General features: G+C 41.3%; 1 protein-coding gene across 9 annotated transcripts in view; it reads right to left on the bottom strand.

The window, feature by feature from the left end:
* Nucleotides 1–12,500, bottom strand: part of LOC140453335 (uncharacterized) — a 109,940-nt gene that overhangs the window by 42,545 nt on the left and 54,895 nt on the right. For all 9 annotated transcript variants that reach the window (XR_011952367.1, XM_072547908.1, XM_072547924.1 and 6 more), the window contains exons 5-7: nucleotides 6,829–7,000; nucleotides 5,484–5,663; nucleotides 1,335–1,463 (exon numbers count right to left, since the gene is read on the bottom strand). Coding sequence is in view for 8 of the 9 variants with exons in the window: in XM_072547908.1 (XP_072404009.1) it covers nucleotides 1,335–1,463; nucleotides 5,484–5,663; nucleotides 6,829–7,000 (481 nt within the window). In the remaining variant the exon portion in view is untranslated. The remainder of the gene's footprint in view (nucleotides 1–1,334; nucleotides 1,464–5,483; nucleotides 5,664–6,828; nucleotides 7,001–12,500) is intronic.

Genomic DNA, 12,500 nt, shown 5'->3' with positions numbered 1-12,500 from the left:
TTATTTTGCCAGGTTTGCCCTGCCAACATATCTCCTCACTGGCGGGCATTCAGTGTCTGACCAAGGAGCTAACCCTCAGGAGGGGTGGGAGTACCTGCTGAAAGTCACATACTCCCCCTCCGTCCCATCCCCTCTCCCAGCTTTTCCCTCCAAACCCCTTACCCATAGGCCCCATGCTTCGATCTCAGTCAGCTCTCACTGACATGTGCCCCAGGTGTCTTTCTGATGCTGAGCCCCTGATAGGGTGCACTGCTCACAGGCACCATCATTCTGGTGCTGGAGTGGCCTGTAATCAAGGACTGCTAGCCCCCGACTGGCTGGGAGCTCTCAGAGCAAAATCTACACTGAGTCCTTTGTTAGGAAAGAACTTCACCATTGGTCATTTAAGCGTCTGACTGACATTAATATGGTGGGCTTTCCACGAAAGAAAGGGGCTCTCACTGGCTCCACAGTCAGCAAGCAAGATTTCAGACACCTGGATTTAAAGCAGTCCATGGTGTGCAGAGGGGCCAGGAGTTGGGATGTCATGTTGCAGCTGTACAATACATTGGTGAGGACACCTTTGGAATACTACATACAATTCTGATCGCACCACTATAGAAAGGATGTTATTAAATTGGAACTGGTGCAAAATAAAAAGATTTACAAAGACATTACTGAAACTGGAAGGTTTGAGTTACAAGGAGAAAATAATTAGGTTCGGACTTTTTCTCCCTGGAGGCCGAGGGGTGACCTCGGAGGTTTATAAAATCATGAGAGGCATAGATAGGATGAATAGCAAGGGTCTTTTACCCAGATTAGTTCTGGAGTTCTGGACTCCCGTAGAGGCCATAGGTTTAAGGTGAGGTGGGGGGGGGGGGGGGGGATTTAAAAAGGGATCTGAGGAGCAACTTTTTCACACAGAGAGTGGTGTGTATATAGAATGAGTTACCAGGAGGAAGTGGTAGAGGTGAGTACAATTACAATATTCAAAAGACATTTAGGCAGATGAATAAGCAATGTTTAGAGGGATATGGGCCAAATGCAGACAATGTGACTAACTCAGTTTAGGAAACCTGGTTGGCTGAAGGGCCTGTTTCCATGCTGTAAGAATCTGACTTTATGAGTTGTGTACTTTATTCAATGTCTATCGGAACTGAAGTGGACAGGACAAGTTGCAGAAATCAACCTTCCATACAAAATGTCTAATATGCTTGCAAAAGAATAACCTTTCACTTAAGTAGGTAAATTCATTTAGCATTAAGCTGGGGAGAATGGGGAAGAGTGATAAGTCATGGGGGGTCAGGTAGGTAACACGAGAAGCCTCGGCAGGTTCAGTCAGTGTCGTGTATTACCTTTCACAGGGGCGATCTGTGTCAGCAGTCTGTCTGCAATACAAACTCGCTGGAAAGGGTGACCAACACCTTCAACCTCCCACAGAAGGCTGTGGTCATCAGGATAGTTGTTCAAATACTTCCTACAAACTGAAGAAACGAAGAAACAAAGTTCAATCAAGGTGAAGAATAGTGCTGATCATCTGGTTTTAACAGCAGCTCACAAATCTGAATTGCCACAGTAATTAAACTGCTGCAATACTAAAGACAATTGTTATTAACCCATCATTCATGGGCAGCCAATTATATTGGAGAGAAAGTAATTGGTAAACCATTTAAGCATCACGATAATGACACAGGAATCCTGGACAAATGTTCCCGCCACCAAGACAATCCTGTCCTTTCCTATCCCAACAATACGAGAGACTAAGCAAAAGTGGTAGCATAATGGCACACAGACGGGAGAGAGTTGCCCTCAGTTGACTCTGCATTCTTAAGTCTCAAAATACTAGGTCAATAATGAGGAAGAATTACCAGCTACTGCCTCTGAGTCCATGTTGAACACCATTTGGAGGAACCACCAAGGGTGGCTCAGGCATAGAACGTGCTCAGACTTAACATGTCATCATTAAAATCAGCTCAGTAGCACCACTACTGACTGGGCCCTGAAGGACATAGCTGCAGACAAAATCTGTGGCATATTGTGAAAGAAACAAGAGAAAAATGTACTCTACTTCATTCTGAACGATCTACCTGTTGTAGATGTATCTGTCCATGATGGTCACTCTCCCGAAATTACCACATAGTTATTCAGAAGACCAAATCCCATTTTCATATTGAAAATGACACCATCCATGTTGTGTGGCTTCTATCACCATGATAAATGGGATATACTTTGAACAATCTAACAGTCAAGACCGGTCTCCATGGGCCATCAGCAGCAGCAGTGGAATTACATTCAAATCATAATCTGTGACCGAATGACCTTGCATCTTCTGCCTCGGAACACTTCAACCCCAGGGCATCAATGTGGACTTCAACAGTTTCCTCATTTCCCCTTCCCCCACCTCACCCTAGTTCTAAACTTCCAGTTCAGCACTGTCCCCATGACTTGTCCGGACTTGTCCTACTTGCCTATCTCCTTTTCCACCTATCCACTCCACCCTCTCCTCCCTGACCTATCACCTTCATCCCCTCCCCCACTCACCCATTGTACTCTATGCTACTTTCTCCCCATCCCCACCCTCCTCTAGCTTATCTCTCCACACTTCAGGCTCACTGCCTTTATTCCTGATGAAGGGCTTTTGCCCGAAACGTCGATTTCGAAGCTCCTTGGATGCTGCCTGAACTGCTGTAGTCTTCCAGCACCACTAATCCAGAATCTGGTTTCCAGCATCTGCAGTCATTGTTTTTACCTCGTTGCATTACCCCACTCTACCATCAAGCCAGGACGTCAAACCTAGTTCTATGAAGAGCATGGCAGGAGCAGATCTAGCTAGATATAAAAGTTAGGTGTCAACCTGGTGAAGCCACAACACAAGACTTACTGTGTGCCAAACAGCATACGCAGCAGATGATAGACAGAGCTAAGCAACTGTACAACCAACAGATGGGACCAAAGTATAGTGCTGCAACCAAAGCAGTGGACAATTAAACATTTCACTGGAGGTAATGGTTCCATAAATAAGCCCATCCTCAGTAATGGGCGAGCCCAGCAGATTGGTGCAAAAACAAAAGGCTGAAGGCCATGCATTCATCTTCAGCTAAAACTGCTGAGCGGATAATCCATTTCAGCCTTCTCCTGAGGACTCCAGCACAAATGCCAGTTGGTGAACTCTCTATTGGGAGTCAGAACTAGCACAAAAAGGGAGACAGTTGTGGTTTACTTGAAAGTTAATCAATATTGTTCCAGGACATTACTACAAGGTCTCATGTCCTCGGCTCAGCCATCTTCAACCGCTTTATCTATGACCTTTCCTCCAACAGGTGAGAAGTGTAGGTTAGCAAATGATTGCACGATGTCCAACAAGTGGCAAGAAACAATCATGGTACACAAGAGCCAGGCAGTGACTCTCTCAAACGAGAGATAATCTAATCAGCCAAATTGAGGTACAAGCGCAAGTCAGAACTAGGAGTCCTCGGATGAGTAACTAGTCTTTTGTCTCCCCATTGCCTGACCACAGGCACAAAAAGTTGGGAGTGAGGTAGAATACAGCACCTTCCAAAACTGTGGCCTCTAAAATCTAGAAGAAGAAGGACAGCAGTTGGCACGCCACCAGCAAGTTCCCCTCCAAGCCACTCGTCACTCTGACTTGGATATACATTACTTCTCTCCTTCCTTCACTAATACTGGGGCAAAGTCCTGGAAGTCCCTGCCCACCAGCATTGTGGGTAACTGGAAATCCCAAGGACTGCAGTGGTACAAGAAGGTAACTGTGACCATCACCTTCAGCTTGACAATTAAGGGTGGGCAATAAATATTGGCTCGCAGATGACATCCAGATCCATGAATGAATTTTTATAGAAACCCCCAATTATTGACAGTGCCTTGATTCCTGATACAGCAAGTGTAAATTTAAAATTCTCATCCTTGTTTCTAAATCCTTCTGGCCCTATTCATACAATGTCCTGTCAGCTCTACATCCCTCCAGGACCATTTCTACCTCAAATTCCTTTACCTCAACTTGGCCTTCAACATTCTTGGCCATAAGTTCTGAAAACTGTTCCACAAACCCCTCTGTTTGTCCACTTCTCCTTTGAAGTCGATACCTTCAGTGCTCATTGAAAAGTTGGAAAATCACAACACCAGGTTATAGTCCAACAGGTTTATTTGGAAGCACTAGCTTTTGGAGCACTGCTCCTTCATCAAGTGGACAGCTAACACCTGTACCTCCAAATCATGACTCAGTACTCATGGTCACATTTTGTGTGTTTTGATGTTAGAAGGCATTATATAATTTTTAAAATTCATTCATGGAATGAGAGTGTTGCTGACAAGACTAGTATTTATGCTAATTAATACGTTTACGGTAGTGGTAGTGTACTGCCTCCTTGAATTGCTACAGTCTGAATGAAGTTACCGTAACACTGATCGGGAGAGAGTATCTGAATTTTAATGCAGTGACAGCAAAGGATCAGCTACACATAGTTTCAGTTCAAGATGGAGTATGTGTTTTAGAGGGGAGCCTCCAGGTAGTGGAATTATTCTTCTCGGTAGTAGAAGTCACTGCTTTGGAAGGTGCTGTCAAACAAACTTTAGCAAGTTGCTCTAGTTGCACCTTGTATACAGAACACACTGTGCGTCATGGTGGTAGGATTAAAAGTATGTTTTGCCCTGGATGATATCGAGTTTTTTGATTATTGTTGAAGCTAAATGCATCCAGACAAGCGCTTAGAATTTGTATTTGTGCCGTGTTGCTAATATACAAGCTTTAAGGAGTCAGATGAATTCTTTTCTGCAGAAGTCCCAAGTTCTAACCTGCATGTAAAACCACTGGTCCAGTCCAGTTTCTAGTTAATGGTAACTCCAGGACATCAGCGATGAAAGTTACCACTGAATGTTACTATCAAGGGGTGGTGGTGGCTAGATTCTTTCTTCTTGAAACTTGCATAATGCAAATCTTACTAGACACTCATTAATGAAAGCCTGAATGCTATATCCAGGTCTTGCCACAGTATCCTTCAGTATCCATCAAGTCCTAGACAATACGGAATACAGTAATTGGCCACGAGCAGCACCACCTCTGCTCTTACAATGGAGGGCAGGTCATTGATAAAGCAGCTAAAAAAATGGTTGGGCCTATCACACAATTGTTGTATGATACTAATGTTGTAATTAAACATATCCATGACAAGGTCACACAACACTGACTCTTCATAATTGAAAAAGATAAATCAACTTGTTGGAGATAAGGTGGGATAATCAAGCCAAGGGGACTGTTCAAGGGCCTTTAACTCACCACACTGACCTCAGTGACCATCCCAATTTCCATGGCAATGTGCTATATTTTAGTAAAAATGCATTTCTGTCCACATTATTTACTGCAGAAAATCTGTGATTTATGATATTTCATGAGAATCTAAGTTTTATTTTACAAATCATCCATGTATTTCAACAATACTACAGTATCAATTTGTAAGAAATTCCTTTTAGCAAAGCAAAATATTTACCTCCGTACATAGAGGGTGAAAGTGGGTATCTCAAACCCAGCATATCCTCTGTGAAACTGTCAACAAAGTCTTCCAGCATTTGCAGACCATATCCCTTCCCACGATGCTTCTTCCTCACAAAGATGGTGTCAAGTATTGGCAGCTGGTAACGCTGAGTCAGGAAGGTATCGCATTTGCTTCCTAAAAAGGAAGGATTAAAAACAGTAACAGAGTGGCTGTGAAGTGATGACATGCCATCAACAGCTCAGCTGATAAATATACTGAATGGAGTGACACAAAGCCTCACAGAAAACAAGAGCATGGGGCATTTAAGAAAAACTCTCTGGCACAGGCAACATTCTGGGAAATCTCCTCTGTACCCTCTCCCATACTATCACATCCCTCCTCTAATATGGATTCCAGAACTTCATAGTACTCTAGCTATGGCCTAACCAACATTTTATACAACTCCAGCATCTCCTCCCTGCTTTTGATCACTCTGCCTTGGCTAATAAAGGCAAAGTATCCCATATGCCTTCTTAACAATTTGTCTACTTGTCCCACTATCTTAAGGGACCAGTGGACATGCACACCAAGGTTCCCCTGATCCTCGTTGCTTTTTGGGATCCTACCTGTATTAAGGTGGCCCCAAGAAAATGCATTGGACTTCATCAGTTGAGTAAGACATTTTAAAAAAAAGAATCATGGTAGGAGTGATACTTCTCTGGACCAGAATATCTGTAAAGGATATTATTGGGAAAAAAGGTTGACTTTTTTTGGTTTAACAAACTTTCCAAATTGTATCTTATTTTTGTAATGTTTTTCCCTGTTCTGTAATAAATTTATATTCTTTTGTAAAAGTACATTGGCAGTTTCATGTGAGCATATGCAATGAGTGACCACCACAACATTTAAACGAATAAAACGTATAGGCTATTAAACTAGCGACCATTCTGGGATCAGACTTGCCTATTATTATTACAAGTTGTGATCATAACAAACTACTCAGTACATTAAAAAGATGCACCTCATGCTGCAGTTGTTCTATTTGTCATCCATTTTGTATTAGTGTCCTTTGGTTCTCAATCATTCAAAAAATGGAATAGTTTCTCTCTATCAACTCTGCCCAGATGCCTCATGAATTTGAACACCTTCAAAATCTTCTCTTTACTTCGCCACACAGAAAACTATAGCTTCTCTGAACTATTCAAGTAACTGAAGTCGCTCATCACTGTAACCATTATTGGATATCTTTGTTACACCCACTAAAGTATAAATCTTGACTGCCTCCTCACCAAGGCCTTCATTCTCCCCAGTAAACAAATGGCATCGTGTAAGTGCCTATGCCCAATGCCAGGTAAGATACCTGCTATTTTGATGGAGTAGAATCCAATTGCTTTCCCAGACTTCCAGAGAATTTTAGCATATTCGGTGGCGCTGTGGCAAAGGAAAGGGAGTTCATCCGCACTCATTTCCTGGGCTCTATAAATGATGCGGTTCAAAACGTACAGAACGATCCGCTCCCCAAGTGATGTTACCTGATAATATATGATACAGCAAAACTCGCTGTTAGCAAATTAACAATGATCAAGTGTATTTCTGTTCACCAGTCTATCAATATCTATTCTATTGTTGATTAAGTATCATTGCATTTAGAAACTTTGTTAAAAATGCTCTGTATATCCAAGTCAAGGTTATTAATATAGATCAAGAAAAGTAGCAGTCCTAATATTATCGTCTGGGACCATCACTATGTTTCCTTCCAGTTTGAAAAGCAGCCATTCACCATCACTCTGCACTTTGTTTACCTCAGCCAATTTTTGTATCCATGCCATCACTGTCTCATTTAGTCCTATTGAGTCTAATTTTGATAACAGGCCTATCATGCCGTGCCTAACCAATGCTCACTTTGAAAATCCACACATATAGGTAAAGTTGCCATTGTTTTACCAGACCATAGGGTAATTAGAGAGAAATGTCTGGTGGTGGTTTAAACTGAGGGTCATCACGCCTCAGAGGGAAGAGATTGAGAAGAAGTCTTCAATGGTAACCTTAGCCATAGCAGGAGCTGTAGTCATGCTGTTGGCATCACTCTGTATTGCAAACCAGCTGTCCAGCCAACTGAGCTAACCATACCCCCACAGATATACATGAGATAGATAACGCTCATTGACACAGAAACAAAAAGAAAGATAGAAAAATATAATCAAGTTAGTCAAACCGGATTTACTTTCAAAAAAATCTGTAAGTGTTGCTATTAATCTATAATTTTCAAAAACTAGCAATTAATTTTGTTTTAGATTATTTTTTCAAAGTTTCCAACGGAGATGTCAAGTAGACTGGGCTATTGACACCAACTGTATCCATCTCTCCTTTCATAATATGATTAATATGAAACATGCAACTTAGTTTTATTCCAAGTTACACCCCAAAAAAAACTTGTTAACCTATGGACTATTCATTTCCAAATTTGTTCTTCAAGAGATAAGCAAAGATCTACAACCATGTTACAATGTAATCTTAAAATTGTAAGATCCTTGTAGGGTCTGATAACTTGTAAGAATATAATGAATTTTTAGTGACAGAGTGGGGAAACAAAATCAAACAAGATTTCAAGACTTTTGCAGTAACAAAACAATAAATTCAACATTGTCTAAATGTTATTCAAAAAAGGCAACCTTTACTCTAACATACAGACATTTCCCCAGTCTGTTAACAGGGATGTAGGATTCAGAACAGAATATAAAAGAGTTATACTAAGGTGCACAAAATGTTGGAAGAGGCAGTTAGCATAGAGAATAATAAGTCAATAAGTGGAGATTGAGTAAAAGGAGAAAATAATGAAGTTCAAATCAGGGTTACACAGCATATAGCAAATAAGGTTGGGGAGTGAGAGACACAGATTATTTTCAGATTATGATGTGGTGCCAATAACAGAGACCTGGCTTAAGAAGGACAGATCTGGATGTTAGTACTCCTGGTTACAAACTCTTCAGAAATTTAGATAAGGAGAGAAAAAAGGGGTAGGGGTGCAATTTCAGTTAAGCAGAGCATTGCAGTACTGGAAGAAGAGGTGGCTTCAGAGAATTCAAAAGGGCAGAATGGATTTGGCTAGAGATTAAGAAGGGTGCCAATTACATTGCTCAGCATAAGATATTGACCGCTGTTGATGGGAAAGAAATAGGGGAATAAATTTGCAAGGAAATTAAAGAGAGGTGCAAACACCATACACAGAATCATACAGGTGGACTTTAGCTACCTGCGTATCCACTGGGATAGCAGTACTGCAAAAGCGCAGGGTTCTTAGATTGTGTTCAGAATGTTTTTGTCAATAGTCTAAGTCCAGTTCATTAAGTAAGGAGGCACAGCTGGACCTGGTGCTCGAGACTGAACTGGGCCAAGGAGAGGGCCTGATGAAGGGCTCAGGTCCAAAACGTCGATTTTCCTGCACCTCAGATGTTGTTTGACCTGCTGTGCTTTTTCAACAACACACTCTCAACTCTGATTGCCAGCATCTGCAGACCTCACTGTCTCAAAGGAGATTAACTAACAACAGGAGAACATTTAAGGCACAGTGACACTGAATCATTAGGTTTAGGAAGACACTGATCAACCCAGAGTAACAATAATGAAATGGCAGAGAGCAGGCTTCAGTGGGTAAGAGGAGAGCTGGCTGAATAGACCAGAACCAAGAGTTGCCAGAAAGAACAGTAGCTGAACAATGGGTTACCTTCAAAAAGGAAATAGTTTGGGCACTAAGTTACATTCCCTCAAAAGGGTAAGTGGGGACAAACAAACCTGGGGCTCTGAGAATAACAAAGCAGGTGGTAAAGACATTGCCTTTTTAAATTATGGACTGAAATGGGAGAAAAAAGGCAACTTTTTCAAAAACAAGGATTGCTGCAGTAGAACATTGAACATAGATCAATACAGCACAGAACAGGCCCTTCGGCCCACGATGTTGTGCCGAACATTTGTCCTAGCTTAAGTACCCATCCATGTACCTATCCAATTGCCACTTAAAGGTCACCAATGATTCTGACCTCTGCCAATCCCACAGGCAGCGCATTCATGCCCCCATCCACTCTCTGGGTAAAGAACCCACCCCTGACATCCCCCCTATACCTTCCACCCTTCACCTTCAATTTATGTCCCCTTGTAACACACTGTTGTACCCGGGGAAAAAGTTTCTGACTGTCCACTCTATCTATTCCTCTGATCATCTTATAAACCTCGATCAAGTCACCCCTCATCCCTCGCCGTTCCAATGAGAAAAGGCCTAGCACTCTCAACCTATCCTCATATGACCTATTCTCCATTCCAGGCCAACATCCTGGTAAATCTTCTCTGCACCCTCTCCAAAGCTTCCACATCTTTCCTAAAGTGAGGCGACCAGAACTGCACACAGTACTCCAAATGTGGCCTAACCAAGGTCCTATACAGCTGCAACATCACTTCACGACTCTTGAATTCAATCCCTCTGCTAATGAACGATAATACACCATAGGCCTTCTTACAAGCTCTATCCACCTGAGTGGCAACTTTCAAAGAGCTATGAACATAGACCCCAAGATCCCTCTGCTCCCTCCACCTTACTAAGAACCCTACCGTTAACCCTGTATTCCGCATTCGTATTTGTCCTTCCAAAATGGACAACCTCACACTTGGCAGGGTTGAACTCCATCTGCCACTCCTCAGCCCAGTTCTGCATATCTAAGTCCCTTTGCAGCCGACAACAGCCCTCCTCACTATCCACAACTCCACCAATCTTCATATCATCTTGAAAATTCACTGACCCACTCTTCGACTCCCTCTTCCAAGTCATTAATAAAAATTACAAACAGCAGAGGACCCAGAACTGATCCCTGCGGAACTTCACTTGTAACTGGGCTCCAGGCTGAATATTTACCATCTACCACCACTCTCTGACTTCGACCGGTTCGCCAGTTTTCTATCCAACTGGCCAAACAGAGAAAGAAAGAGAGAAAGAAAGAAAGAGAGAAAGAAAGAGAGAAAGAAAGAGAGAAAGAAAGAGAGAGAGAAAGAGAGAGAGAAAGAAAGAGAGAGAGAAAGAGAGAGAGAAAGAGAGAGAGAAAGAGAGAGAGAAGAAGAAGAGAGAGAGAAAGAAAGAAGAGAAAGAAAGAAAGAGAGAAAGAAAGAGAGAAAGAAAGAGGGAAAGAAAGAGGGAAAGAAAGAGGAAAGAAAGAGGGAAAGAAAGAGGGAAAGAAAGAGGGAAAGAAAGAGGGAAAGAAAGAGGGAAAGAGAGAAAGACAGAAAGACAGAAAGAGAGAAAGAGAGAAAGAAAGAGGGAAAGAAAGAAAGACAGAAAGAAAGACAGAAAGAAAGACAGAAAGAAAGACAGAAAGAAAGACAGAAAGAAGACAGAAAGAAAGACAGAAAGAAAGACAGAAAGAAAAGACAGAAAGAAAGACAGAAAGAAAGAAAGACAGAAAGAAAGACAGAAAGAAAGAAAGAAAGACAGAAAGAGAGAAAGAAAGAGGGGAAGGAAACAAAGAAAGACAGAAAGAGAGAAAGAAAGAGGGAAGGAAACAAAGAAAGACAGAAAGAGAGAAAGAAAGAGAAAAACAAAGAGAGAAAGAGAGAAAAAAGAAAGAAGAAAGAAAGACGGAAAGACAAAGAGAGAAAGAGAGAAAGAGAGAAAGAGAGAAAGAAAGACGGAAAGAGAGAAAGAAAGAGGGAAAGAAAGAAAGAAAGAAAGACGGAAAGAGAGAAAGAAAGAGAGAAACAAAGAGAGAAAGAGAGAAAAAAGAAAGAAAGACGGAAAGAGAGAAAGAAAGAGGGAAAGAAAGAGGGAAAGAAAGAGGAAAGAAAGAGGGAAAGAAAGAGGAAAGAAAGAGGGAAAGAAAGAGGGAAAGAAAGTGAGAAAGAAAGAGAGAAAGAAAGAGAGAAAGAAAGAGGGAAAGAAAGAGAGAAAGAAAGAGGGAAAGAAAGAGAGAAAGAAAGAGAGAAAGAAAGAGGGAAAGAAAGAGGGAAAGAAAGAAAGAAAGAAAGAAAGAAAGAAAGAAAGAAAGAAAGAAAGAAAGACGGAAAGAGAGAAAGAAAGAGGGAAAGAAAGAGGGAAAGAAAGAGGGAAAGAAAGAGGGAAAGAAAGTGAGAAAGAAAGAGAGAAAGAAAGAGAGAAAGAAAGAGAGAAAGAAGAGAGAGAAAGAAAGAAAGAGGGAAAGAAAGAGGGAAAGAAAGAGGGAAAGAGGGAAAGAGAGAAAGAAAGAAAGAAAGACGGAAAAGAAAGAAAGAAAGAAAGAAAGAAAGAAGAGAAAGAAAGAAAGAAAGAAAGAGAGAAAGAAAGAAAGAGGGAAAGAAAGAAAGAGAGAAAGAAAGAAGAGAGGGAAAGAAAGAAAGAGAGAAAGAAAGAAAGAGAGAAAGAAAGAAAGAAAGAAAGAAAGAAAGAAAGAAAGAAAGAGAGGAAAGAGAGAAAAAAGAAAGAAAGACAGAAAGAGAGAAAGAAAGACGGAAAGAGAGAAAGAAAGAGGGAAGAAGAAAGAAAGAAAGAAAGAAAGAAAGAAAGACGGAAAGAGAGAAAGAAAGAGGGAAAGAAAGAGGGAAAGAAAGAGGGAAAGAAAGAGGGAAAGAAAGAGGGAAAGAAAGAGGGAAAGAAAGTGAGAAAGAAAGTGAGAAAGAAAGTGAGAAAGAAAGTGAGAAAGAAAGTGAGAAAGAAAGTGAGAAAGAAAGTGAGAAAGAAAGTGAGAAAGAAAGTGAGAGGGAAAGAGGGAAAGAGGGAAAGAAAGAGAGAGAAAGAGAAGAGAGAAAGAAAGAAGAGAAAGAAAGAGAGAGAGAAAGAGGGAAAGAGGGAAAGAGGGAAAGAAAGAAAGAAAGAAAGAAAGAAAGAAAGAAAGAAAGAAAGAAAGAGGGAAAGAAAGAAAGAAAGACAGAAAGACAGAAAGACAGAAAGAAAGACGGAAAGAGAGAAGGAAAGAGGGAAAGAAAGACAGAAAGAGAGAAGGAAAGAGGGAAAGAAAGAAAGAAAGAAAGAAAGAAAGACAGAGAGAAAGAGAGAGAGAGAGAGAGAGAGAGAGAGAA

This window comes from Chiloscyllium punctatum, chromosome 2 (assembly GCF_047496795.1).
Source record: "Chiloscyllium punctatum isolate Juve2018m chromosome 2, sChiPun1.3, whole genome shotgun sequence".
NCBI lineage: Eukaryota > Metazoa > Chordata > Chondrichthyes > Orectolobiformes > Hemiscylliidae > Chiloscyllium > Chiloscyllium punctatum.
The sequence above is the reverse complement of the archived record's forward strand: the minus strand, read 5'-3'. Positions and strand labels throughout refer to the sequence as shown.